This window comes from Pan troglodytes, chromosome 14 (assembly GCF_028858775.2).
Source record: "Pan troglodytes isolate AG18354 chromosome 14, NHGRI_mPanTro3-v2.0_pri, whole genome shotgun sequence".
Lineage (NCBI taxonomy): Eukaryota > Metazoa > Chordata > Mammalia > Primates > Hominidae > Pan > Pan troglodytes.
In genome coordinates, this window is record NC_072412.2 from 28,191,961 (window position 1) to 28,219,199 (window position 27,239).

The 27,239-nt window shown below is 41.9% G+C and overlaps 1 protein-coding gene across 2 annotated transcripts in view; it reads left to right on the forward strand.

The window, feature by feature from the left end:
• The first annotated feature begins 4,808 nt into the window (after positions 1-4,808).
• The window catches only part of MTUS2 (microtubule associated scaffold protein 2), a 481,365-nt gene continuing 458,934 nt past the window's right edge, over positions 4,809-27,239 (forward strand). For both annotated transcript variants that reach the window (XM_024348494.3, XM_054665152.2), the window contains exons 1-2: positions 4,809-7,255; positions 14,243-14,483. In XM_024348494.3, the coding sequence (XP_024204262.2) occupies positions 5,021-7,255; positions 14,243-14,483 (2,476 nt within the window). In that variant the 5' untranslated portion in view covers positions 4,809-5,020. The remainder of the gene's footprint in view (positions 7,256-14,242; positions 14,484-27,239) is intronic.

A 27,239-nucleotide genomic window follows, 5' to 3' on the forward strand; every position in this document is an offset into this window, starting at 1 on the left:
TAATGATGTGGAACTAGAGGGTGATTTATATGTCCATGAGGAGGTCACTCTTAGAATGCGTGGTTAGAAGTAGAAGAGAATGGAAGGCTTGCTTTCTTATGACTCTAGATGGTGCAGTTAGAATTGAAGTATTGTGCATAGCTCTGGTCACCTTGTTTAGGAGGGACTTCAGGTTCCCTGGTGCTACACGGTGTACCTAGAGGACAGCTGTTTGGATGGTGGGAGTTTTCAAAAGCTAATCCCACAGTTGGGAGAATCTGAGTTCTTTGACAAGGAGTAGAATAGGTTTTGGGAGGAAGGGAGCATATAGCTCTTTGTAAATACCTGAAAGGTCATCTGGTGGAAGAATTGCCTCATTCTGCTGTAGAGAGGCAGAGCTTGCCAACAGAGACCCTGCCCAGATGTGTGGTGAGTTTTCTGGCCCTAGAACCAGGGGAAGCCACTTAGAAGACTCTTAAGCATCAGGTAGGTTATAAGCCTAGATCTTTACATTCCTTTCAAACTAGTACTGAACTAATTGATTTTTTTCAAGATAAAATATCAATTACTTCTAAGGCCATCATTGTTAACTTTTTGTAATAATAGATCTGAGGCATATGAAAGTTACATGTCTCACTCTGGGAAAATGCACCTCAACTAGGGGTTTGTACCATTGGTTGACCTATTTGCATATTTTATTTAATCACACACAGTCTTGTATTATGTACAAGTTTGAACTTCTATGATCATGTTATATATTCTGTGAAAACGTTTATCTTAGTAGAAGGCCTTGGATTGAAATTTAGATCCGGACAGAAATTCGTGTTTGTGTTTACTTTGCCGCTGTCTTATGGCAGGATGAGGGAGCTGGAGTGAGGGAGACGCGTGAGGCCACATAAGGAGGAAGGAAGCTGACAGGAAACATGACTTCCTGTATATAATTTTGCCTGATAAAATTGAAGAAAGTTTTTAAATTTGCTTTTCCTGTCTTATGTGAACTTCTACGTGTTGGTTTCTGGTTTTGTTTTTCTATTCTTGTTCTTACAATAGTGTGTTTTCCTTTTGTTCTTCCTGTGTGGTGTATGATTCCATTCATGGGCAGCTTTTCTTCTTTACAGCTTCTGCTTTCTAAATGTGTCCCAGCTCTGCCACTCATGAGCTGTGTGACCTTGGGAATGTTACCTTCTCTGTGCTTTCATTTCCTTACCAGGACGTGGGAAAAAAAAAAAGCAAGGGGATGTGAAGACCTGTCTCTGGAGGCCTGCTATAAATATTATTAAGTGTCCTAACTTAAATTAAAATTGAATATTAAACACTTGTAATTGTGTAATTTTAATTTAAAATTAAATTTTAGGCCAGGTGCTGTGACTCATGCCTGTAATCCTGGCACTTTGGGAGGCCAAGATAGGAGGATCACTTGAGGCCAGGAGTTTGAGACTAGTCTGGTCAATGTATCGAGACCCTATCTCTACAAAAAATTAAAACATTAGCCAGATGTGGTGGTGTGCACCTGGAGTGCCAGCTGCTTGGGAGGCTGACCCAGGAGGATCTCTGGAGCCCAGGAGTTCATGGTTGTGGTGAGCTATGAACGTGCTACTGCACTCCAGCCTCAGCAACAGAATGAGATACTGTCTCAATTTTTTAAACAAATTTGTATAATGGCCGAGAAAATACTGGGCCCCTAGGAGGTTCCACCTTTCTTTCTGTCCCCTTACCAGTGAGTACCAGTTGTTTACTGACAAAGATAAAGAACATTTATGATGTAGTTCCTTAAAAATTAAAATACAACTCTTTCTAGCATGACATTGGTTTTATATTTCTTTGTCACTTTCTTGCAATCATGTTACATGTTGTGGACTTTGGTACTTTGTTTTTGTTTGTCTCTGCTGAGCAAAGTTTCTTTCTTTCTCCCAGCTTCAACAATTCAAACCGAAGAGGGCTCTTGGCTGCATATTTATACTTCTGCCCACAGAAAATTAGAGGCAGTTCCCTTCTGTGGACGGCCTATATTTATGAACTTTCTTGCCCTTCTTGACTTTGCAAGATACCCGTTTCTCATCCCAGAGAGCACAGCATTCTTTTAAACTGTGATCTTATTGATTTGCCTACATGCTTTTTGTATTTGTGCTTAGAGAACATGTGTATCTTCAAGGGAAACGCTTTTAAAATTGAATAAACAAAGACACAAGGGTTTATTGAGAATCCCCTCTGTATCAGGAAATGAAGACTGTGATCAGGGTATGAGCAACTTGGTTGAGGGCTATATTGGGGTCAGGCTGCACCAGGGGGTGCTACTGGCTTAGTGGAGATAAGGCTGGTAGAAGATGGAGAAGGAGAAAAAGCATGAGAGCGGGGAGGATGAGGACAGTGAGGGAGTCGTGGAAAGAACAGAAGAGCAGTGTGGTAGGGAAATGCAAGCGCACATGCACGTGTATGACTCTGTATTTTCCCATGATCATGCAAACATGGGGAAAGAAATGGAAAGATCTAGATGTTAATGTGTCTTGGGGTATGGGCTAGAAGAGGCAAATTTTAAAAAAATGGAACAAAAACCAGCTTATAGGAAATGATCTTATGTATGTAAAAAAGTTTACATGCTTATGTATAGACGCAAAAGAAAAGAGATCTCTAAGTTGGAAACACAGAGGGCTTCAGTGAGGAGGAGCATGAGGATGGTTGCAAGGTGTCCTTGGGTTGGGTGATGGGCTGTCACGTGTTATATTATTTTGCTTTGTAACATATACATTTTATTAAATAGAGATAGGGTTTTGCTGTGTTGCCAAGGCTGGCCTCAAGTGATCCTCCCACCTCAGGCTCCCAAAGCGTTGGGATTACAGGTGTGAGCTACTGTGTCCAGCCCTCATATTCTTTTTAATATATGAAACAACATATTAACAGGGATAAAGGGAAAACAAGTCGGTGGCCACGTTGCCATGTAACCTGTTTCAGGAGAAACATAACAGTAGCCTCACATGTGGTGTGCACGTGTGCTTGCACATTCTTGATGAATGAGGAGGAAAGTGTGGAAGGCTTCAAGTCTCCACTGGGGGAATTGGTGATGGGGCAGAACCTTGTTGCTGTTAAAATCCCCTATCCCCAGTGCCTAATAAAATGCACTCATAGTAGTGGATGAAACAATGTCAACTTTGAATAGAATGGTTTAATGGTGATCTGTGAGTCTACTTTAACAGAAAAGCATATCCTGTGTAGATTTTAAACTCTTTGGGGGCAGAAATAACGCTGATCTTCCTCATCATTCATTTGGACATTTATTCATTCATTTGTGCTGCAAATACATAATACGTGCCTAATATGTATGCCAGGTATTAGACAATATTTATTTTCAGTGTCTAGCAAATCTGAAAGTCTTTTTTTAATTCTTCAAAGTGAAAATACAGGATACTAGAAATCCATCATTATAGGATGACCTAGTGAGGAACGCTTCCTGGAGGAAGTGGTAGTTATGTTGCATATTGAAGGATGCAAAGGACTTGTAAGATGAGGTTGGGGGAGGGTTCCACATTCCATGCAGATGGAAGAGTATGCGCAAAGGCCCTGAGGCAGAGAGTAATGAACATGGTACTGTGAGGAATGAGGCCAATGTGGCTGCAGCCTGCAGAGCAGAGGGTGAGGTGGGGTTGAGGCCAGAAAGGTGTTCAGGGCCTGATCATGCAGGCCTCGAAGGCCAGAGTAAAGCATTTCCCCCAAGTTTTTATTTTGGAAAATTTCAAACCTATAGAAAAGTTGCAGATGTAATAGAATTATTACCTAGATTTTCAAATGGTTGACTTTTGCCAGTTTCTCTCTTTTACTCTTTCTCCTTCTCATATGCACACACACATACATACACGTTTTTCTTGGTCGAATCATTTGAGAATAAGTTAGAAAAATCATGACATACTACCTCTGAATTCTAAAGCATGTATATTTCAAGAACCAAATTAATCTCTGGCATAATTATAGCACGATTACACACCCAAGAAAATTAATTATAAAATACCTGTACCTTATATACAGTCCATATTTAAATCTCTAATTGTCCTAATAATATCCTTTGCTAACATGTTTTGAAAATCCAGGCTCCGCTGACATTTTTTGGGACCAGTTAGGCCAGTTATTTTGTAATACATACCTCAATTTAAATTTGCCAGATTATTGTCTCATGGTTAAATTCTGGTTGAACATTAACTACTGCATAGGTGATGTGTGGCCCTGAGAACTAACTAATATCAGGAGTCCGTAATGTCAGTTTCATTACTAGTGATGTTAAATTTGATCACGTGGTTAATGTGGTGTCTACCAGATCTCTCCATTGTAAAGATAAAATTTTCGTTTTGTAAGAAATAAAGTAGCCTGGGGGAAGATACTTTAAGCATCTATGAATATCTTGTTCTCCAACAATCTTTTACCCAATGTTTGTACCTTTGGCATCCCTTGTGTAAGATAATTATGAATGTAGCGATTGCAAAATAGTGATTTTTCAAATTCTATAATTTTTTTCTACATTCGTTGATATTCTTCTGTAAAGAAGAGCCTTTACTTCTCCCCCATCCTTTTAAATCAGTATCAGTATAGACTTGTGGATGTTTAAAATTTAGATTTAAGATCTCACATGCATTTATAATCCATTTCTAACATTAAACATTTTGATGTTTAATTTTTGTCCGTATTTGGCCAGGAGGAGCCCTGATCAGAAAGGTTTTTGAGAAAACTATTGATTGAATGAAATAATAGTATAGAAATGACAAATAAATCTGTGTTTACCACTTTTTTCTCCTGAGAAGTTCTATTTGTCAATCTAATGTGAATGTATTTTTATTTCTCTCTAGGTCTCATGGACTGATTGGCTCTCATTCAGCAGGAACCTAACAGATAAGTCTTCCTGCTGTATATCAAGACAATGCTTGGTTTTCAAGCTGTTCTGAGAATGATTAAAGCAGCGTCGCAAGGTGACATTGTCAGGGGAGAACAAGCAGCTTGAGAATTTCCTCTTAATCTGATTGCAGCTTGAAGGCAGCCCATTTCCATTAAGTAGGACTGCATGGCAAGCAGCCCCACCAAAGGGTTGACAATGAGCGTCCCAGTGGCTCCTAAGAAATCATGTTACACTCAGCTGCGGGACAACAGAAATGCAGCAAGAAATAATAATGAGAGCATCTTAAGTCTGGGAGATACGAATGCCAATCAAATCATGTTGGAGGTCAGCTCCTCTCATGACGAGTCCAAGACATGTGACCTGGGAGATGAAATTGGAAATACAAATTCAAGTGAGCCAGAAAACCGTACCCATTTCCATAAGGAATTTCACCAACTTCAGGGCTTTGGGAAAGGCTCTCAGGCTGGCTCTGCCAGCCTGAAAGATTTTAGACTTTCTTCAACCATTCAGAGGGAACTCAATGAAGAGCACACAGTGGAGAGAGGCACAGATAGCCTGCAGACCCCGCGGAGTATTCAGGGACCAAGTCTGTCGAGTTGGAGGAATGTGATGAGTGAGGCCAGTCTAGACGTTTTGGCTAAAAGGGATGCTGAAATTCCCCGGCATGTTCCCAAGGATAAATTGGCAAAGACCCTTGACAATGAGGAACTGAGGAGGCATTCTTTGGAAAGAGCAAGCAGCTCTGTAGCTGCAGTCGGGAGCCTGACTCCGCAGCATCCACAGCCTCTGTCCCTCGACTCCCGGGAAGCACGGGGTCAGATACCTGGGGGTGGGGAGGGGCCACAGAAGACATTGCCAGACCACGCTGTCCTGGCAGCTTTCCCTGCAACTGACAGTACCTCAGAGGGAAAGAGTGTGCGTCAACCTAAACCATCTACCTCAGAAAGCAAGCAGAGCACTCCCTCAGAGACCCAAACAGTGGGGGCACATGTACTGCAGGTGTGCATTGAGCACACATCACATTCCGCCCATCCAGAGCCTGCTCTGAATTTGACTTTGGCATCGAAGGAAATCCCAAGTAAGCCGGAAGCACAATTAGGTCAGGGAAAGGGAGAGGCCAAGCTGGATCTGAAATATGTTCCTCCCAGGAGAGTTGAACAGGAGGGAAAGGCAGCCCAGGAAGGGTATCTGGGATGCCACAAGGAAGAGAATCTGTCAGCCTTGGAGGGAAGGGATCCATGTGGGGAAACACACCCGGAAGCCACCGATGCACTTGGCCATCTGCTGAACAGTGACCTCCACCACCTTGGGGTGGGAAGAGGCAACTGTGAAGAGAAGAGAGGAGTCAACCCAGGGGAGCAGGATTCTCTCCACACCACCCCCAAACAGGGCTCTGCTTCCTTAGGAGGGGCTGATAATCAGCCCACTGGCAAAATTTCACCATGTGCAGGTGAGAAGTTGGGTGAAAGGACATCCAGCAGCTTTTCATCAGGTGACAGTCATGTGGCTTTTATTCCTAATAATCTGACTGACAGCAAGCCCTTGGATGTCATTGAGGAGGAAAGGCGGTTGGGCAGTGGGAATAAGGACAGTGTTATGGTTTTGGCGTTCAATTCTTCTGTTGGAGAGAACAACACGGAGGTGCCTGAGCCCCTGGACCCTCAAAGTGGCCGCTCAGAAGCACGGGAAAGCAAAGAGGTCACCACATCTGTTGCTGAAAACAGGAACCTTCTAGAGAATGCAGATAAGATTGAAAGCACCTCAGCAAGAGCAGATTCAGTTCTCAATATTCCAGCACCCCTCCACCCAGAGACAACTGTGAACATGACCTACCAGCCTACAACACCCAGTAGCAGTTTTCAGGATGTTAGCGTGTTTGGTATGGATGCGGGGTCCCCCTTGGTAGTTCCACCGCCTACTGATAGTGCACGCTTGTTGAACACGTCCCCCAAAGTGCCTGACAAGAACACCTGCCCCAGTGGGATCCCCAAGCCTGTCTTTACACATTCCAAGGACACACCTTCCTCGCAGGAGGGAATGGAGAACTATCAGGTTGAAAAAACAGAGGAGAGGACAGAAACCAAGCCCATCATTATGCCCAAGCCCAAGCATGTGAGGCCCAAGATCATCACCTACATCAGGAGGAACCCCCAGGCCCTGGGCCAGGTGGACGCCTCGCTGGTTCCAGTGGGGCTTCCATATGCCCCGCCCACATGTACCATGCCTCTTCCCCACGAAGAGAAGGCAGCAGGTGGTGACCTGAAGCCATCTGCCAACCTCTATGAGAAATTCAAGCCAGACCTGCAGAAGCCAAGGGTCTTCAGTTCCGGATTGATGGTGTCTGGAATCAAGCCCCCAGGACATCCTTTCAGTCAAATGAGTGAAAAGTTTTTGCAGGAGGTAAGAGAATGTCATTATGATATGGTCTGTAAGTTGACTGTCCCAATATCTGTGACATATTTTCAATGAGTTATGAAAGTAAAATGTCCTCTTTAAGTGAATTACAGATTTTCATGGATACACTTGTGAAGAAACGGAGTTTTTGACTAGAGGAGATTATCTAGAGAAATGACCATTTTTAACTAGAAGAGTCTGATTATCTTAATAAGATGTACCCAATATCTAAGGAGACCCATTTAAATTTCACTTGCTATAATTCATATGAAATTAGATGAGTATGCCTTAAATAGGCTTCCATGTTTAAATAAGTGAATATAATATAATATAAGCCAGGTTAAAGGAAGAAAGAATGCAGAATTACTGTGTTCTTCAAATAGATCAGACTCATTCCTCAATGGGGAGTATTTTCTACCTGGGAGTATCTCTTATTCGCATGCGTGAAGAACAGCAAATGAGGAGAAAACGGTGTGTTAGGCATGGACTCTTTCTTTAAAATAAAAATAATAATTACAACTAACATATAATTGAGGGCCAGCTCTGCACTGGGCCCATATAATACAGCGTTTGATCTTTGTTAATCTTCACTAATCCTTGCAGTAATTCCCTGAGGGTTGGTATTGCAGTTTTTTGTTTGTTTATGTTTTTTTTGGCTTTTTCTTTGTTTTTGAGATGAAGTCTCGCTCTGTCACCCAGGCTTGAGTACAGTGGCGTGATCTCGGCTTACTGGAAACTCCACTTTCTGGGTTCACGCCATCCTCCTGCCTCAGCTTCCCTAGTACCTGGGACTACAGGCGCCCGCCACCGCGCCCGGCTACTTTTTTGTATTTTTAGTAGAGATGGGGTTTCACCGTGGTCTTGATCTCCTGACCTCATGATCCGCCCACCTCGGCCTCCCAAAGTGCTGGGATTACAGGCGTGAGCCACCGCACCCAGCCGGTATTGCAGTTTTTATCACCGTATAGATACAGAGACAGACAGAGAGCTTTAAGTCACCCACCACAAAGGAAGGAGAGCTCGGAGAGTCTCACTCAGGCCTGTGCAGTTTCAGACTGCACTGTGCTGTCCTTTTTAGCTATGGTGAGTCATCCTTCGAGACTTCAGAACTAAGATTTGTCTCCTGAAGGAGTCTCTTCATGACAGCTGAGTGATCAGTTAAAAGTAAGGCAGGAGCCAAGGACAGCGGCTCACACCTGTATTCCCAGCATTTGGGAAGCCGAGATGGGCAGATCACAAGGTCAGGAGATCGAGACCATCCTGGCCACCATGGTGAAACCCCGTCTCTACTAAAAATACAAAAACTAGCTGGGTGTGGTGGCGTGTGCCTGTAGTCCCAGGAACTGGGGAGGCTGAGGCAGGAGAATTGCTTGAACCCAGGATGTGGAGGTTGCAGTGAGCTGAGACCACGCCACTGCACTTCAGCCTGGCAACAAAGCGCGACTCAGTCTCAAAAACAAAGGGCAGGATGAGATCATCCTGTCTCTAACACCTTCCAGGGCTGCCCAGGTTGCTTGGAACACAAGCTGGAGCCTGTAGGATGGCTCTGCCTTTAGGATGGGATGTGCTCACTGGGGGTCCGTCAGCTACCTGCCCTCCTCTCCTTCCACTCTCCCTTTCTCACTCTGCTGCTTCAGGACCTTTGCACCTCCCTCTGCTTGGAATGTTCTCCCAGTTATCCAGATGGCTCTCTCCCTCAATTCCTTTAGGTCTGTGTTCCAATGTTATCTCCTTGGGAAGGCCACCCATCTTCTCTCTGAATCCCTTTTCTCTGATTTATTTCTTCCTAGCACCTACCTCCACCTGCCATAAATACTTTTTTAGTTTTCCTGAATTGACTATAATGTGAACTCCATGAGGGAAGGGATTGTTTTCAATATTTTGTTCCCCGTTGTGTTCCCAGAATTTAGAATGGTGCTTCTTATAAGTATGTGCTCAAAAAATGTTGAATGATAACTGAATCATGAACTCCATATGTGTTGGAACCAAACAAAAGTGTACCAAGGGTTTCTAGAGATAGGATGATTGAGTCCAAATTTGGACTCTAGCTTGGTTAGATATATTGGCATATTTAAAGAATGCATCAATCACAGCAGAAGTTGTCATATCTAGCACAAAGACAAAGTTGAATCCATTCTCGGCAGCAGACATTGACTTAGGCAATCACTGACGAGGTGCCCCAACAAGCCGACCAGCTGTGCTGCCTTGCCGCAGGTCCTTAGCAACCAAATCACACAGCTTGCTCCCTGTGTTCTGACTCTGGGCCTGCCAACAGGCCTCTGATTATAACTGGCTTCCTACCTCACATCTCTAGAGAGAGGATTCTGGCTGGAGAATTCAGGGGTCCAGTCAGCTTGGCAGGGGTTTGTCTTGCTGTGCGGGGCTGCATGGCATCTTGTTTATAAGTGGCTTCTTACTCTGTGCCCTGCAATGAGAACGTGTTCTGGCTAGAGGACACTTGAGTCTGGCTTTAGGCAGTGGTCTCCGATTAAAAGTGAACAGATTGCCCTTCTGGATTTTTACGTCAGTCTCTGAGTTTAGTTATAGTGAGTCATTCTCAAATTTCTAAACATTCATCCACCTGGGCCTCTGAGGCTCAGGGTCAGTCTCTGAAGCTTTGCTCTTCTATAAGGCAGGGAATCACTGCAGAGGTTCCATGAAGAGACCTGTCAGTCCGTTTGTGTTGCTATGAAAGAATACCTGAGGCTGGGTAAATTATAAGGAAAAGAGGTTTATTTGGCTCATGGTTCTGCAGGCTGGAGAGGAAGCATGGCACCAGCATCTGCCTATGGTGAGACCTCAGGCTGCTTCCACTCAAGGGGGAAGAAGGGGAACCACATGTGCATTGATCACGTGGTGAGAGATGAGCAAGAGGGGAGTGGAGGAGGTGCCAGGCCTCTCTTTAAGGACCAGCTCTCATGGGAACTAATAGAGCAAGAACTTGCTCATTACCAAAAGGAGGGCACCAAGCCATTCATGAGGCATCTGCCCCCATGGCCCACACACCTCCCACTAGACCCCACCTCCAACATTGGAGATCACATTTCAACATAAGAGTTGGCACAGACAAGCAAACCATATCCAAACCATAGCCAGAGCCTAGATTTTTCTCTATAAAAACAAACTCATGAGGGAAATTGATTTGGATATGTAGGCCCAAACCCCACATTGTCTGTAATTCTTTCTTTGTGCCCTTCTGTATTTTCGTGTATATTTCTTTTCTGTGTTGTTCTGCTTCCTCCAAGAATAGTTTATATATTACATGCATATTTTTCCCCAAACTATTTTCTCTACTTCATTATCTAGGCACCACGTCAAGACTCAAGGAAATGGGATTGTATGGACATTGTGTGGCTTTGGCGGTTCTGAGGGGTTCAGAGAGACCCCACTGGTGTGGAGAGAGCATCATGGCCTCGCACCTCGAGCATCCCAAAGTCTTCTTCAAAGAATTTATTTGTTTTTGGGCCTCGACTTTACAAGTTCGTTTGAAATGTCAGTTTCCCTCCCTGTATCTGGGGACCATTTTCTGCCATCATCAGAGCGAGACCCAGGCTTCTTCTCAGGTTGCGCTGGGCTCATTTCTGTGGTAACCTTCTTTACTCAAAAGTGGGGAACAGGCTGGTCTTTGGCCACCTGCTACAGCTATGACATGATGTAACCCAGCGAGTCCCCCTCTTGTGTTTGAGCTCAGTGCAGGGAGATAAAAAAGCTGACTTCTTCTGCCAGTGTGCCCCAAGCTCATCATGGGGTGGCTGCAGTCTGGTCTCTAGGAAAAGAACACATTTTTGATAATGTGTTGCAATGGAAGTATTTTTCAGTTATAGAAGCCAGATTTTTTTTTAAATAAAATGAGAACCTCTTAAAAATAAAAACTCAAACCAGCTTCAGACTCTTCCATCCTTATCGACAGATCCCTGCTGGTTACATAGCATGGGTAGAAGTGGAAAAATCAAGAGTAAGCACTCTTCTGAGAGAGGAACTCTCTTCCCAGTTGGCAGGAACAGCACAGGCATTTAAAACTTCCAGAAGTGGCTTCCAAGATCATCTGGGATCTAGTCATGTCCAGGTATTAAATATGTTTACCTAAACAGGTGCCCTCTGCCACTGGCTCTCCTGAGGTCTCAGGGACACTCCCTCCCTCCAACAACTTGGGAGCCCTTTTTATTTTTGGTAAAGGGAGGTGGGAAGAAAGGGGCTTGGCTGAGAGGATGGAGTGAGGCGATGTGCGTGCAGTGTACAGAGGTGTGATCCAGGGCTGCTCTCCTTCCCCACTGTCTGCTGCCACTCATCTCTGGGGGGCACTGCATCGATTGGGGTTCGCCAGACAAATAGAACTAATAGGGGTGTGTGTGTGTGTGTGTGTGTGTGTGTGTGTGGTGTGTGTTCACAGGTCTATATTCATCTATACTTATGTCTCTCTCTCAATATATATTATCTATATATATTTCAATATATATATCTCATATGTAGAGACAGATATAGATGTATGTATAGAGAGGGTACATCACATAATCTATATATATAGAGAGAGAGAGATTGATTGACTGATTGATTTTAAGAAATTGGCTCATGATTGTAGAGGCTGGCAAGTCAATCTGCAGGGCAGGACAGCAGCCTGGAGACTTAGGGTAGAGTTGGTGCTGCAGCTTGGGTCTGAAGGTGATCTACTAGCAGAATCCCCTTTTCTTTAGGAGGAGTCAGTCTGTTTTTATTAAACCCTGCAACTGATTAGATGAGACTCACCTACATGCTGAAGGGTCTGCTGCTTTATTCAAGGTCTGCTGATTTAAATGTTAATCTAATATAAGAAATACTTTCATGGCAGCATCTAGAATGCTTGACCAAATATCTGGGTATTGCAACCCAACCAAGTTGACACATAAAATTAACCATCCCAGACACCCTTCCCCCACCACTATCCCAGTGGCTTGTTAACAAAGGCTTCACCTGTACCCTCTGTCTCCACGGCACACTATCCCATTGAGGACAGTGCAGGGCAAATAGGAAGAGGGACAGCCTGGTAAGAACGTATTTGTTCGTATGCCTTGACTTAACGAGTTTGTTTGAAATCACAGGGTTCTTTTGTTTGCTTTCAAAGTGAGTTCTCTAAAAACTCTCCGTTGGGATGGAGGGAGGGGAACAGCAACGTTTGGGGTTTCCAAACGTTGTTTTATGACTGTGCAGCATCACCTGCTGTATTCTGTCAGTAAAGATGAAGGAAAAGAGTATGAAGCTTTCTGTAGATTCCCTTGTTTAATTAAAAATGCACAGACTAGACATCAAAGGTGCAGTTTTCCCCATTTTAAAGAATTTGCGATCTCACCAGAAACAAATTACCCAACAAAATGATAGGCATTGAAGTTACTGAAATCCTTAAGATCATTGTTGAGTGAGAATGTGGTGAATTTTAATCCCTAAAAACAACTCAGTTTCAAGGCACTGAGTAACTACTAAGATCAGCATATTGCAATCCTAAAACCTGACAGATGTAGTTTGGAAATGATATTAATTTCTTCATAAGAGCACCTGCTCAAAACAATGTGCAATGGGACCCAAAATTTAGAAACTAAAATTAAAAAAGGGTATATATGAGAAAAACCAGAGATTGATAGTGAGAGTAAGTAGAGAATGGTAAAAAATTTATCAGAGTGCAGATGTAGAATGTTCTTTCATAGGAATATAATTTGCTGTAGCCAAGGACAATCTATCTACTATAACAGTCATGCATATTTTACAGTGTGATTATGATAAAACTTTAAAGGCCTAATCTTTTGTTTCTACAAAGTCAATTTGAAGGAGGACTTTGTATCTATTTCAACATTAAATGAGTATCAATTTAAGGGTTTATCTCTTCAACAGCTTGGATCAAAGCTTTTATAGCCCCTATTAAAGAATACTGTTAAATGCTTATGATTCCTGAGATATAAGTTTGACACATAAAATGTGCTGTGATTTAGAACAGAGTTAATTAACAGATGTATCTTTTCATGCATGGCCCTTAGCACTATTTTTTATTGTAACTTAAAGGAATAGTTTATTTAGTTCTCTCTCTTTTTTTCCTGTTTAATATTAATAAAACACTGATAATATGAACAGACTTAGTGAGCACAGAATTGCATATATAAAAGGTACTGCCCACAGGTTGTATTCTAGGCCAAACTGCTAGCTACAGGAGAAAGTGACAGTAACGTTATGTTATTATTAAACTTAGGAAAAAATGGAAACATGATTCTTCAATAAATATTTATTGACTTTAGCTATGTGCTAGACATTGTTTTTGGTGCTATGAAGTCAGCGGTTGATGAGATTGTGCCCTAGAACTTCCATTCTGGTGAAACTTGCTCAAACCTTCCTGGGAGCATCGCCTCACTAGGGCAGACGACCAGAGGAGATAACTCAGGCTCAGGTTTTTAACTAGGTAAACACATAGTACAGATCTGAAAATACATTTTCCATTAACTTCCCTATTTTTCTGGAAAATGTTTCCTCCTTTATTAACAATGCAATTTTTTGCTTCCTAAGTAGCCCAGTAAAGATCTAATATAAATGGACACAGTTTACCTAGTGAGTCTAAGACTAGGTTATCATACAAATTACAGCTTTTTTCCCACAGGTATAATAAAACTTTCATAATTTTATGAACATTTGCTAAATGCTTTCTTTGCTTTATTGACATTTATAGTTTGGCTACTCACTCAGATTCTAGTGATTTTGTAACAATGGAATTAAAAAAATCTTATCCAGTGAGTTCTTTTTAACTCCAGTGAACTATAGATTCTAGAGTAGTAGAACTGGAAGAGACCTGAGAGATCATCCAGTGTGTTGTCAATCAGGAGACGAAGACACTGTGGCCCGGGGAAGGTAGGGGACTTGTGATCAAGCAGCTAAGTGGTACCAGAGTGGTCATTGGTTCAGCCTCGGTCTCGTGGTCCTGTATAGAACTCACACTATGATGTGAAGGTCTCTGATTGAGTTTTTGTTCATTTATCGTAGGTTACAGACCACCCTGGAAAAGAAGAGTTTTGTTCTCCTCCCTATGCTCATTATGAAGTCCCTCCAACTTTCTATCGGTCAGCCATGCTCCTTAAGCCCCAGCTAGGATTGGGTGCAATGTCCCGTTTACCATCTGCAAAGAGCAGGATTCTGATTGCAAGTCAGAGGTCTTCAGCGAGCGCCATCCACCCACCAGGACCCATAACAACAGCCACCAGTCTCTACAGTTCTGATCCTTCAGGTAACCGATCCAACAGTTTCTGCCTTTTCCTGCTGTACGTTTAGATAGTCATCATGTAAGATGGTGATAATTGTCTAAAATATGAATGCCTTTCATCCTTTAAGGAGAGCCTTTTTCTGTTCTTCCATATGTCTGTAGATGCAGACATTTGTGAAACTCATCTGTGTGCAACTGTCATCCTTCATGTCACCTTTAAACTGATGGCCCTTGTTACTAGCATCCAGCTTTTCATAATTTCTTGCTTCTCTAATATGCCCTGTAAAACAAGGCTCAGAAGTTGTTTTCTGTCAAGGGCCAAAGAGTAAATATTTTGGAGTATGTAGGTCCTAAGGGGTTAATGTCATAACTGTTTAGGGCCTTGGTCCATTTGGTGTTGAGACAGAGAGAAGGTAGAGCCAAAGAAGTTCCTGACTCACTGGGCATGGGCTGCAAGAGAGAAAACCATGGAGGAGAACTCCATGGAGGAGAACTCCGGGTTTCTGGCCTGAGCAACTGGAAGAATGGAGTTGCCACATAGAGAAGTGCATTTAGAAAGGCAGATAAGAGTCAAGCAAGGACATGAGAAGGTTGAAATGTCTTTGGTCATCCGGCAGGATACAGCATGGGATTTATGGGACTGGAGTTTAGAGGACAGGACCTGGCTAGAGATATAAAAGCGTTATCTGTAGGCAGAGAGATGATATTCAAAGCTGTGATGCTGTCCTTCACCAAGCTACCATTGCTGTCCCCCACCACTGCACCTTCATCAGAATGTTATAAATTTGATGTGAACTTGAATTATGCACCTTTGAAATAGTATGATGTGACAAATGTTCACAGTTTTACTTTATGCACAAAATATGGAAAAACTTCAAAGTTATAAAAATAATCTTAGTTGAGTTTGTTTTGCAACAGTCAAGGTTTTAAGACTATACTACTGCATAAAAATACCACTGTGATACAGACAGGCAGATCAAATTCTTCTGAGGCTGGCTCATTCATATTTACACATTTTTGTAATAAGGGTGTCACTTCTTCAAACTCAGTTCAGTCCTAGAAGTACACATATGAGGGGCTGCCTCCATCCTACTCCTTCAGGACTCAAACACTTTTCCTTGGGTTTGTGGGTGTCTTAATTTAGAGAACAATGTACGTTCCCATGGTTGATCATTGGACACCCAGCAAAACTAGTAACACTGATGGGTATCACTCCTACAGGGCATGGAAGATGTCACATGCCTTCTTAGCGCTGTTGGGGGGATCACCTGCCAGAGGCTCTGGGACAATGAGAGGTTCTTAATTTGGAGACCAGGGAGCTTTAGAGGGCAAGGACTCAGCTCCCTTGGCCCCTGAGCCCTTGAGCCAGGCCAGTAGCTCTTGGCTTGGCCTGGTCACTTGGCCGATTGCAGGCAGCAGGCCCTTTCCCTTGTCAGACAGCTTTGCTAGAATCCCTGGTGCCTCCATCTTCAACTTTGGCAATATGCCTCATTAATTCTCTTCTTTTCTTTCTGCTGAAACCTTTCCATTTTTCTTCATGTTGTCCTCAGAGATATTCCCTTACTCCTCAATCCCTGTTTTCTTTTTATTTCACAAGAGACTTAGATGGTTCACTGAACACAGAGCCAAAGCCATTATCCACCAAACACTATTGATAGTTTCCCTTAACTTGAGATCTAGGAGGCTTAACTTTCAGACTGTCCCAGGAAATGAAGAGAAATACCTGGAATAAAAAATAACTTCTGGAATAACAAAGAAAAAGAAAAACCAGGCTTGGCGTGGTGGCTCACGACTGTAATCCCAGCACTTTGGGAGACTGAGGTGGACGGATCGCTGGAGGCCAGGAGTTTGAGACCAGCCTGGCAACATGTGGAAACCCCATCTCTACTAAAAATACAAAAATTAGCTGGACTTGGTGGTGTGTGCCTGTAATCCCAGCTACTCTGGAGGCTGAGGCATGAGAGTCACTTGAACCCAAGAGACAGAGGCTACAGTGAGCCGAGATCTCACCACTGCACTCCAGCCTGGGCCACAGAGTGAGACTGTCTCAGAAAAAAAAAAAAAAATGAAAAGAAAAACCCAACAGCTAAGATTCCACATGGAGGCACTGTGAGTACCTTCCCAAGGCCACTCTCAGTTTGTTCCTCCATTACAAAAAGTCCTCTGATGGAAGGGAGTGAGAGTCACGTAAGACTCAAATTCAGAAAGCTGTGGCAAAGAAGAAACAGTTGCACTTTTTGATAATTATGTATTGTACATTTACCATGTTTTAGCCCAAATCTCAAAGGTAAACAAGGACAGATTTGTTTACATTAAAACTAACCTCCTTACAATTATGTGGTCAATTTTAGAGTAAGTGTGACATGGTGCTGAGAAGAATGTATATTCTATCAGATTGGGGTGGAGAGTTCTGTAGATGTCTATTAAGTTGGCTTGGTCCAGAGCTGAGTTCAAATCCTGAATATCCTTGTTAATTTTGTCTCGTTGATCTGTCTAATATTGACAGTGGGGTGTTAAAGTATCCCACGATTATTGTGTGGGAGTCTAAGTCTCTTTGTAGGTCTCTAAGAACTTGCTTTATGAATCTGGGTGCTCCTGTATTGGGTGCATATATATTTAGGATAGTTAGCTCTTCTTGTTGCATTGATCCCTTTACTATTATGTAATGCCCTTTTTTATCTTTTTTGATCTTTGTTGGTTTAAAGTCTGTTTTATCAGAGATTAGGATTGCAACCCTTGTCTTTTATTTTTGGTTTCCACTTGCTTGGTAAATATTCCTCCGTCCCTTTATTTTGGGCCTATGTGTGTCTTTACACGTGAGATGGGTCTCCTGAATACAGCACACTGATGAGTCTTGATTCTTTATCGAATTTGCCAGTCTGTATCTTTTAACTGGGGCATTTAGCCCATTTACATTTAAGGTTAATATTGTTATGTGTGAATTTGATCCTGTCATTATGATGCTGGCTGGTTATTTTGCCTGTTAGTTGATGCAGTTTCTTCATAGTGTTGATGGTAATTACAATTTGGTATGTTTTTGAAGTGACTGGTACTGATTATTCCTTTCCAAATTTAGTGCTTCCTTCAGGAGCTCTTGTAAGGCAGGATTGGTGGTGACACAATCTCTCAGCATTTGCTTGTCTGTCAAGGATTTTATTTCTCCTTCGCTTATGAAGTTTAGTTTGGCTGGATATGAAATTCTGGGTTGAAAATTCTTTTCTTTAAGAATGTTGAATATTGGCCCCCACTCTCTTCTGGCTTGTAGAGTTTCTGCTGAGAGATCCACTGTTAAGCTGATGGACTTCCATTTGTGGGTAACCCAACCTTTCTCTCTGGCTGCCCTTAACATTTTTTCCTTCATTTCCACCTTGGTGAATCATATGATTATGTGTCTTGGGGTTGCTGTTCTTGAGGATTATCTTTGTGATGTTCTGAGTATTTCCTGAAATTGAATATTGGCCTGTCTTGCTAGGTTGGGGAAGTTCTCCTGGATAATATCCTGAAGTGTGTTTTCCAACTCGGTTCCATTCTCCCCGTCATTTTCAGGTACACCAATCAAATGTAGGTTTGGTCTTTTCACATGGTCCCATATTTCTTGGAGGCTTTGTTCATTCCTTTTCATTCTTTTTTCTCTAATGTTGTCTTCATGCTTTATTTCATGAAGTTGGTCTTCAATCTCTGATATCCTTTCTTCCACTTGATTGATTCAGCTATTGATACTTGTGTATTCTTCACGAAGTTTTCATGCTGTGTTTTCAGCTCCATAAGGTCATTTATGTTCTTCTCTAGACTGGTTATTCTAGTTAGCAATTCATCTAACCTTTTTTCAAGGTGCTCAGCTTCCTTGCATTGGGTTAGAACATGCTCCTTTAGCTCAGAAGAGTTGGTTGTTACCCACGTTTTGAAGCCTACTTCTGTCAATTCATCAAATTCATTCTCCATCCAGTTTTGCTCCCTTGCTGGCAAGGAGTTATGATCCTTTGGAGGACAAGAGGCGCTCTGGTGTTTGGAATTTTCAGCCTTTTTGTGCTGGTTTTCCCTCATCTTCATGGATTTATCTACCTTTGTTATTTGATGTTGGTGATCTTCAGATGGGGCATCTTTTTTGTTGATGTTGATGTTACTGCTTTTGCATGGGTGTCCTTTTTGTTGATGTTGATATTATTGCATTCTGTTTGTTAGTCTTCCTTCTATCAGTCAGGCTCCTCCTCTGCAGGTCTGCTGGAGTTTGCTGGAGGTCCACTCCAGACCCTATTAGCCTGGGTATCACCAGTGGAGGCTGCAGAACAGCAAAGATTGCTGCCTGCTCCTTACTCTGGAAGCTTTGTCCCAGAGGGTCACCCTCCAGATGCCAGCTGGAGCTCTCCTGTATGAGGTGTCTGTCTGCCCCTGCTGGGAGGTGTCTCCCAGTCAGGAGGCATGGAGTTCAGGGACCCACTTGAGGAGGCAGTCTGACCGTTAGCAGAGCTCCAGCGCTGTGCTGGGAGATCCACTGCTCTCTTCAGAGCCGACAGGCAGGAATGTTTAAGTCTGCTGAAGCTGCGCCCACAGCCGCCCCATCCCCCAGGGTGCCCTGTCCCAGGGAGATGAGAGTTTTATCTATAAGCCCCTTACTGGGGCTGCTGCCTTTCTTTCAGAGATGCCCTGCCCAGATGGGAGGAATCTAGAGAGGCAGTCTGGTTACAGCCACTTTGGGGTGCTGCGGTGGGCTCCGCCCAGCTCGAACTTTCCGGTGGCTTTGTTTACACTGTAAGGGGAAAACCACCTACTCAAGCCTCAGGAATTGCCCCTCCCTCACCAAGCTCGACCACCAGGCTGCGGGCGGGCCTGGGGTGCCGGGCCTTCCAAAGCCACCACTTCATGTAGGCCAGGTGAGCCTCGGAAAAGTCTGGCCCGGTGATGCTCAGGAGTGGTGGGCTGTTGGGAAAGCACCTCCAGGCCTTGGGGACCATCTCTCTCTGGATGCTGGATAGTCCCAGCCAGGAGGAGCCTTGGGGAGGGGCCGGGTGTGGACCCAGTGCTTCCCATTGACATAGAGGACTTTGTAGCGGTCCTCGACCTTGGAGCGGAGGACGGGCCTGGACCGCATATCCTGGTGCTTCTGGGCTTGGGGCAGCACCCTGGCCCGGGGCCAGCCCAGGAGCCAGCTCAGGTAGCTGCCCATGACAACAGTGCAGTGGTAGGGACCTTCCCTTAGAAATTCGGCTTCCAGAAGTTTCCGAAGTCTGCGGCTGGGGCCAAGTGTGCAGAGCTTGGTGACCATTGGAATCAGGACGCCAGAAACTGTGCAAAGCATCGCGCGCCGCCAGAAACTGTGCAAAGCATCGCGCACCGGGCACCCTCTGGCCATAGGGTCCCGCAAGGGCTAGGCCGGCGCGTCACAGAATCAGGGACGTCACAGGGCACAGCTGCAGCGGGGGAGGGCAGCACCCAGACCATCTGGGGGACCGGGGAAGCTCAAGCTTCTATCCTTCCCACTGATGGTCCCAGTCACTTGGCTCTGGGCAGAGGGGCCTAGCAGCTGCCTCTACTTTTGTGCCTGACCTTTAAAGGTAGAAGATAGAATTTCTGCCAGGTCCTGAAAACTGCAGATGCCTGTTGACGGAAGGGTGCTGTCTTTGATCAGTGTGAAAATGAACACAATACACTTGGATACTCTTTCCAGGAAAAACAAATCATTTACTCATATCAGTAAAGGTGATGTGTGTTTCATTCTTCTAGGATGGATGCTAATGTCACTTTTTGCAATTTTGCTCTTAAGAAAATGGAGTCATCAGGTTTTGTTTTAGCACAGGCAATGTTGATTTTCTGTGGATTTCCCATAATTTCCAGCCTTCCTACATCCATGAATAGATTGTCTGTCTCTGAACACTAGTGTCATTTCTCTCGTTTAACTTCTCTTTATTTTTAAAATATTATTTCAGTAGTTTTTGGGGGAAAGGTGATGTTTGGTTATATGTATAAGTTCTTTAGTGGTGATTTCTGAGGTTTTGGTGCACCCATTATTCAAGCAGTGTACACTGCACCTGATGTGTAATCTTTCATCCCTCACTCACCTCCCACCCATTCCCCAAGTCCCCAAAGTCCATTGTATCATTCTTATGCCTTTGCATCCTCATAGCTTAGCTCCCACTTATGAGTGAGAGCATACGATGTTTACTTTTCCATTCCTGAGTTACTTCGCTTAGAATAATGGTCTCCAACTTCATCCAGGTTGCTGCGAATGCCATTATTTCATTCCTTTTTAAGGCTCATTAGTATTTCATAGTACATTTGTACCACATTGTCTTTATTCACTCGTTAATTGATGGGCATTTGGGCTGATTCCATATGTTTGCAATTGCGAATTCTGCTATTATAAACGTGTGTGCAAGTATGTTGTATAATGATTTCTTTTCCTCTGGGTAGATACCCAGTAGGGTATTGCTGGATCAAATGGTAGTTCTACTTTTAGTTCTTTAAGGAGTCTCCACACTGTTTTCTATAGTGATTTGTACTAGTTTACATTCCCACCAGCAGTATACAAGTGTTCCCTTTTCACCACATCCATACCAACATCTATTATTTTTTGATTTTTTGATTATGGTCGTTCTTGCAGGAGTAAGGTGGTATCACATTGTGGTTTTGATTTGCATCTCCCTGATAATTAGTAATGATGATCATTTTTTCATATGTTTGTTAGCTATTTGTATATTTGAGAATTGTCTATTCATTTCTTTAGTCTACTTTTAGATGGGATTATTTGTTTTTTTCTTGCTGATTTGTTTGAGTTGCTCATAGATTCTGGATATTAGTCCTTTGTCAGATGCATAGTTTGCAAAGATTTTCTCCCACACTGTGGGTTGTCTGTTTACTCTGCTGATTATTGCTTTTACTGTGCAGAAGCTTTTTAGTTGAATTAAGTCCCAGCTATTTATCTCTGTTTTTATTGCATTTGCTTTTGGGTTCGTGGTCATAAAATCCTTGCCTACGATAATGTCTAGAAGGGTTTTTCCGATGTTATCTTCTAGGATTCTTGTGGTTTCAGGTCTTAGATTTAAGTCTTTGATCCATCTTGAGTTAATTTTTGTATAATGTGAGAGATGAAGGTCCAATTTCATTCTTCTTGCCAATTATCCCAGCACCATTTGTTGAATACGGTGTGCTTTCTCCAGTTTATGTTTTTGTTTGCGTTATTGAAGATCAGTTGGTTGTAGGTATTTGGCTTTATTTCTGGGTTCTTTATTCTGTTCCATTGGTCTATGAGCCTATTTTCATACCAGCACCATACTGTTTTGGTAACTTTAGCCTTATGGTATAGTTTGAAGTCAGGTAATGTGATGCCTCCAGATTTGTTCTTTTTGCTTAGCCTTACTTTGGGTATGTGGATTCTTTTTTGGTTCTATATGAATTTTAGAATTGTTCTAGTTCTGTGAAGAATGATGGTGGTATATTGATGGAAATTGCCTTGAATTTGTAGATTGCTTTTGGCAGTGTGGTCATTTTTACAATATTGATTCTACCCATCCATGAGCATGGCATATGTTTCCATTTGTTTGTGTCATCTGTGATTTTTTTCGGCAGTGTTTTGTAGTTTTCCTGGTAGAGGTCTTTCACCTCTTTGGTTAGGTGTAATATACTCCTGAATGTTCTAATGTGTTTATTTGTTTGTTTGTTTTGCAGCTGTTGTAAAAGGGGTTGAGTTCTTGATTTGATTTTCAGCTTGGTTGCTGTTGGTGTATAGCAGTGCTACTGATCTGTGTATATTGATTTTGTATCCTGAAACATTGCTGAATTCATTTATCAGTTCTAAGAGCTTTTAGGATGAGGCTTTAGGGTTTTCTAGGTACACCATTATATCATTGGTGAACAGTGACAGTTTGACTTCGTCTTTACTGATTTGGATGCCTTTTATTTCTTTCACTTGTCTGATTGCTCTGGTTTGGACTTCCAGTACTATGTTGAAGAGAAGTGGTGAAAGTGGGCATCCTTGACTTGTTCCAGTTCTCAGAGGGAATGCTTTTAGCTTTTCCCCTTTCAGTATAATGTTGGCTGTGGGGTTGTCATAGATGGCTTTTATTACCTTAAAGTATGTCCTTTCTGTGCTGATTTTGCTGAGGGTTTTAATCTTAAAGGGATGGTGGATTTTGTCAAATGCTTTTTCTGTGTCTATTGAGATGATCATGTTATTTTTGTTTTTAATTCTGTTTATGTCGTATATCACATTTATTAACTTGCTTATGTTAAACCACCTCTGCATCCCTACTATGAAACCCAGTTGATCATGGAGGATTACCTTTTTTATATGCTGTTTGATTCCATTAGCTAGTATTTTGTTGAGGATTTTTGTATCTACGTTCATCAGGGAGATTGGTCTGTAATGTTTCTTTTTTGTGATGTTCTTTCCTGGTTTTAGTATTAGGGTGATACTGGCTTCATAGCATGATTTAGGGAGGATTCCCTCTTTGTCTGTCTTTTGAATTAGTGTCAATAGGATTTGTACCAGTTCTTCTTTGAAGGTCTCATAGAATTCAACTGTGAACTCGTCTGGTCCTGGACTTTTTCTTGTTGGCATTTTTTTTATTATCATTTCAATCTCGCTGCTTATTACTGGTCTGTTCGGAATTTAATTTCATTGTGGTTTAATCTAGGAATGTTGTATATTTCCAGGAACTTATTTATCTCCTCTAGATTTTCTACTATGTGCATGTAAAGGTGTTCATAGTAGCCTGGAATGATCTTTTGTATTTCTGTGGTAGCAGTTATAATATCCCCTGTTTTGTTTCTAATCTAGTTTATTTGGATCTTCCCTCTTCTTTTCTTGGCTAATCTTGCTAATGGTCTATCAATTTTGTCTATCTTTTCAAAGACCTAGCTTTTGTTTCATTTATCTTTTGTATAATTTTTTCTTACAATTGTATTTAGTTCTGCTCTGATCTTTGTTAGTTCTTTTCTTCTCTGGGTTTGGGTTTGGTTTGTTCTTGTTTCTCTAGTTTCTTGAGGTGTGACCTTAGATTGTCTGTTTGTCCTTTTTCCAATTTTTTGATGCAGGCACTGCTTTTGCTGTATCCCAAAGCTTTTCATAGGTTGTGTCACTATTATTCAGTTGAAATAACTTTTAAATTTCTATCTTGATTTCATTATTGATGCAACAATCTTTCAAGAGCAGGTTGTTTAATTTCCATATATTTGCATGCTTTTGAGGGTTCCTTTTCGAATTGATTTCCAGTTTTATTCCACTGTAGTTTGAGAGAGTACTTGATATAATTTCAATTTTCTGAAATTTATCGAGACTTCTTTTGTGGCCTATCATATGCTCTATTTTGAAGAATGTTCCATGTGCTGATGAATGTACGTTCTATAGTTGTTGGGTAGAATGTTCTGTAAATATCTGTTAAGTCCATTTGTTCTAGGGTATAGTTTAAGTCCATGGTTAGTTTGTTGACTTTCTGTCTTCATGACCTGTCTAGTGCTGTCAGTGGGGTACTGAAGTCTCCCACTATTATTTTATTGCAGTCTATGTCATATGTCATTTTTTTTAGGTTTAGTAGTAATTGTTTTATAAATTTGGGAGCTCCAGTGTTAGATAGATTATATATATATATATATATATATATATATATATATATATATATACATACACACACACACATATATATATATTTAGGGTTGTGATATTTTCCTGTTGGACTAGTCCTTTTATCATTATATAATCTTCCTCTTTGTCTTTTTTAACTGCTTTTGCTTTAAAGTCTGTTTCTGTAGACTTTAAACAATGAAGTCTGATTGTTTAAAGTCTGATATAACAGACTTTATATCAGATAAACAATTAGCTAGAATTAACATTCTAGCTTCAAGTGATATTATATCACTTTGTATATGGTGTAAGAATCTTACAAAAGCATATTTCTATGTCTCTCCTGGCATTTGTGCTATTGTTATTAGATATTTTACTTCTAGATATATTATGAATCTGTACTACATTGTTATTATTGATTGTCAACACTCAGTTTTCTTTTAAATAAATTTAAATAAGAAAAAGTCTTTTGAGTTACTCATTTAATTGCCATTTTTAATATTCTTTATTTCTTTATGCAGATCCTCATTTTAATCTGGTATCCTTTTTCTTCTGCCTGAAGGACTTCTTTTAACATTTATTGTAGTGGAGGTTTGCTGGTTGTGAATTCTTTTGGTTTTTGTTCACCTATACTTTTGATAAATATTTTTGCTTTGTTCAGAATCCAAGTTGGCATTTTTTTTCTTTAAATATTTAAAGATGCCGTTTTAGTGATTTCTAGCTTGAATGGTTTCTAGTGGAAAATCTGCTGTTCTTATCTTTGGGTCTTTGTACATAATGTGTCTGTTTTCTCTGGCCGCCTTAAAGATGTTCTCTTTTTCATGGGTTTTGAACAGTTTGATTACAATATGCCTTGATGTTGTTTTCTTCATGTTTTTGTGCTTGAAGTTTGTTGAGATTTTTGGATCTGTTTTATATGGTTTTCATCAAATTTAGGGTGTTTTGCCCATTGTTTCTTGAAATATTTTCAGTCCTAATTCTTCCTCTTCAGGGACTGCAATTACACATATATTAGGCCTCTTGGAGTTGCCCTACAGCTCCTGTTCAAAGTGATACTCTGTTCATTTCTTTGAGTATTTCTTCTGGTTTTCATTGTGAATAGTTTCTCTTGCTATGTCTTCACTACTTTCTGTTTCCCTTTCTTTTTCTTAAAATAACATTTATTTACTAACTCACAATTCTCTGTGTTAGACATCCAGATGTGGCTTAACTTGAATTCTCTGCTCAAATTATCACAAGGCTGATATGAAGATGTCAGGCAGGCTGAGTTCTTGACTGGAGGCTCTGGAGAAATATTTGCTTTTAAAGTCATTTAGGTTGTTGGTAGAGTCTATCTCATGTGCTTGTAGTACTAGAGTCCTTGTTTCCTTGCTGGCTATCAGTCAGGGACCACCTTCAGCTCATAGGGCCACCCACATTCCTTGCCATGTGTCCCCCTTTATATTCAAAGCAGTAATGGTGTGTTGAATCCTTCTCAGACTTCAAATCTCTGACATGCTCCTCTATGACCAGCTGGAGAAAACTCTGCTTTTAATAAACTTACTTTATTAGGCCAGGCTCTCCCAAGATAATCTTCCTCTTAATACATAATATAAGATAGTCATGAGAGTGGTATCTCATGATGTTCATGGTTGTTATGCAGTTGTTTTAGTCTGCTTTGGCTGCTATAACAAATACCATAGATTGGGTGAGGCTGAGAAATCCAAGATCAAGGTGCTGGCTGATTTGGCTTCTGGTGAGGGCCCTCTTCTTTGTTTGCAGATGGATGCATTTTTGCCATAGCCTTACATGGGAGAGAGATAGATTATTGCTCTCTTATTTCCTCTAAGAGCACTAATCCCGTTCATGAGGGCCCCACTCTCAGGACCTAATCACCTCTCAAAGGCCCCACTTACAGATGTCATCCCATTGGGAATTAGGGCTTCCATATATAAATCTTGAGAGGACACAAACATTCAGTTCATAGCAGCAGGGTATGTACATGAAGGGGCAATCATTGAGGGCAAGTGTAGGGTCTTGCCACCACAGGCGGAGGTGGATTTCAAGTCCTAAAGAATGGCAACCTGGAAATGCTACATAACCATGGTGGAGAGATCTGGGAGGGACAGTTTTTCTTTTTCCAAGATCTTCATTTCTTTTTGATGGTGATGCTTCTTTTTTCAGATTACTGAATATCAAAGAAAATCAACTGAAATGGTTAGTGCCTCCTTCAGGCCTTTGGGCCTTCAAATGACATCTGGCCTAGGAGAAGCTTTCTGGGTGGCTCATTTAAAGAGAGTTTCTCTCCCCTCCTGGGCTGTAAATTGAATCATGGCAGGAACTATATTTTCTGTAATCTTTCCCATCCCCAAAACAAAACAAGCCACAACAGCAAACATCCCCTGACACATTTTTTAATATTTCTGACACATTTTTCTCCCCATCTGGACACCCAGGCTTGAGAAAGAATTGTTTATGTTCCCCATCCCAGTCCCCGTGCTTACAAATGACTCTACCTGCTGCCATCTAGACACCCCACTATTCTACTACAAAGGCCACTACTGATTTCTTGGTTAGTAAGTATTTTTTTTTTTTTTTTTTTTTTTTTTTGAGCCAGGGTCTTGCTCTGTCACCCAGGCTGGAGTGCAGTGCGTGATGTCAGCTCACTTCAGCCTCGACCTCAGAGGCTTGAGCAATCCTCTCACCTCAGCCTTCCAAGCAGCTGGGACTATTGGCGTGCACCACCATACCTGGCTAATTTTGTTTATTTTTTTGTAGAGATGAGGTCTCTGTATGTTGCCCAGGCTGGTCTCGAACTCCTGAGTTCAAGCTGTTGTCCTGCCTTGGCCTCTCAAAGTGTTGGGATCACAGGCATGAATGAGCTGCTGTGTCGGGCCTTAGTTAGTCTTAACAGTTATGTTCTGTTCCTTATCTTAGCACTGGCATTTGACATTATTGATTACTCCTTTCTTTCTGAAACTTGTTCCTTCGTTTGCTTCTTTGAACAAACCCATCTGCCTGTTCTCTTTTTGCCTGCATGTGCAAGTGTTGATTCTTAGTTGCCTTCACTAGAAACCCTTCCCCTGCATTTTCTAAATCTTGCCAGCTGATACTGGAAGAAAATAGACTTGTGGGATATGGTGAGGTTTCTCTTCAAATAACTGGATCAATCTTTTATTCTTTAATTCATAGTAGCCCCCCACCTCCTTTTGTCCTTTTCCCCTTTTTGCCTTTGTTAGATGCCT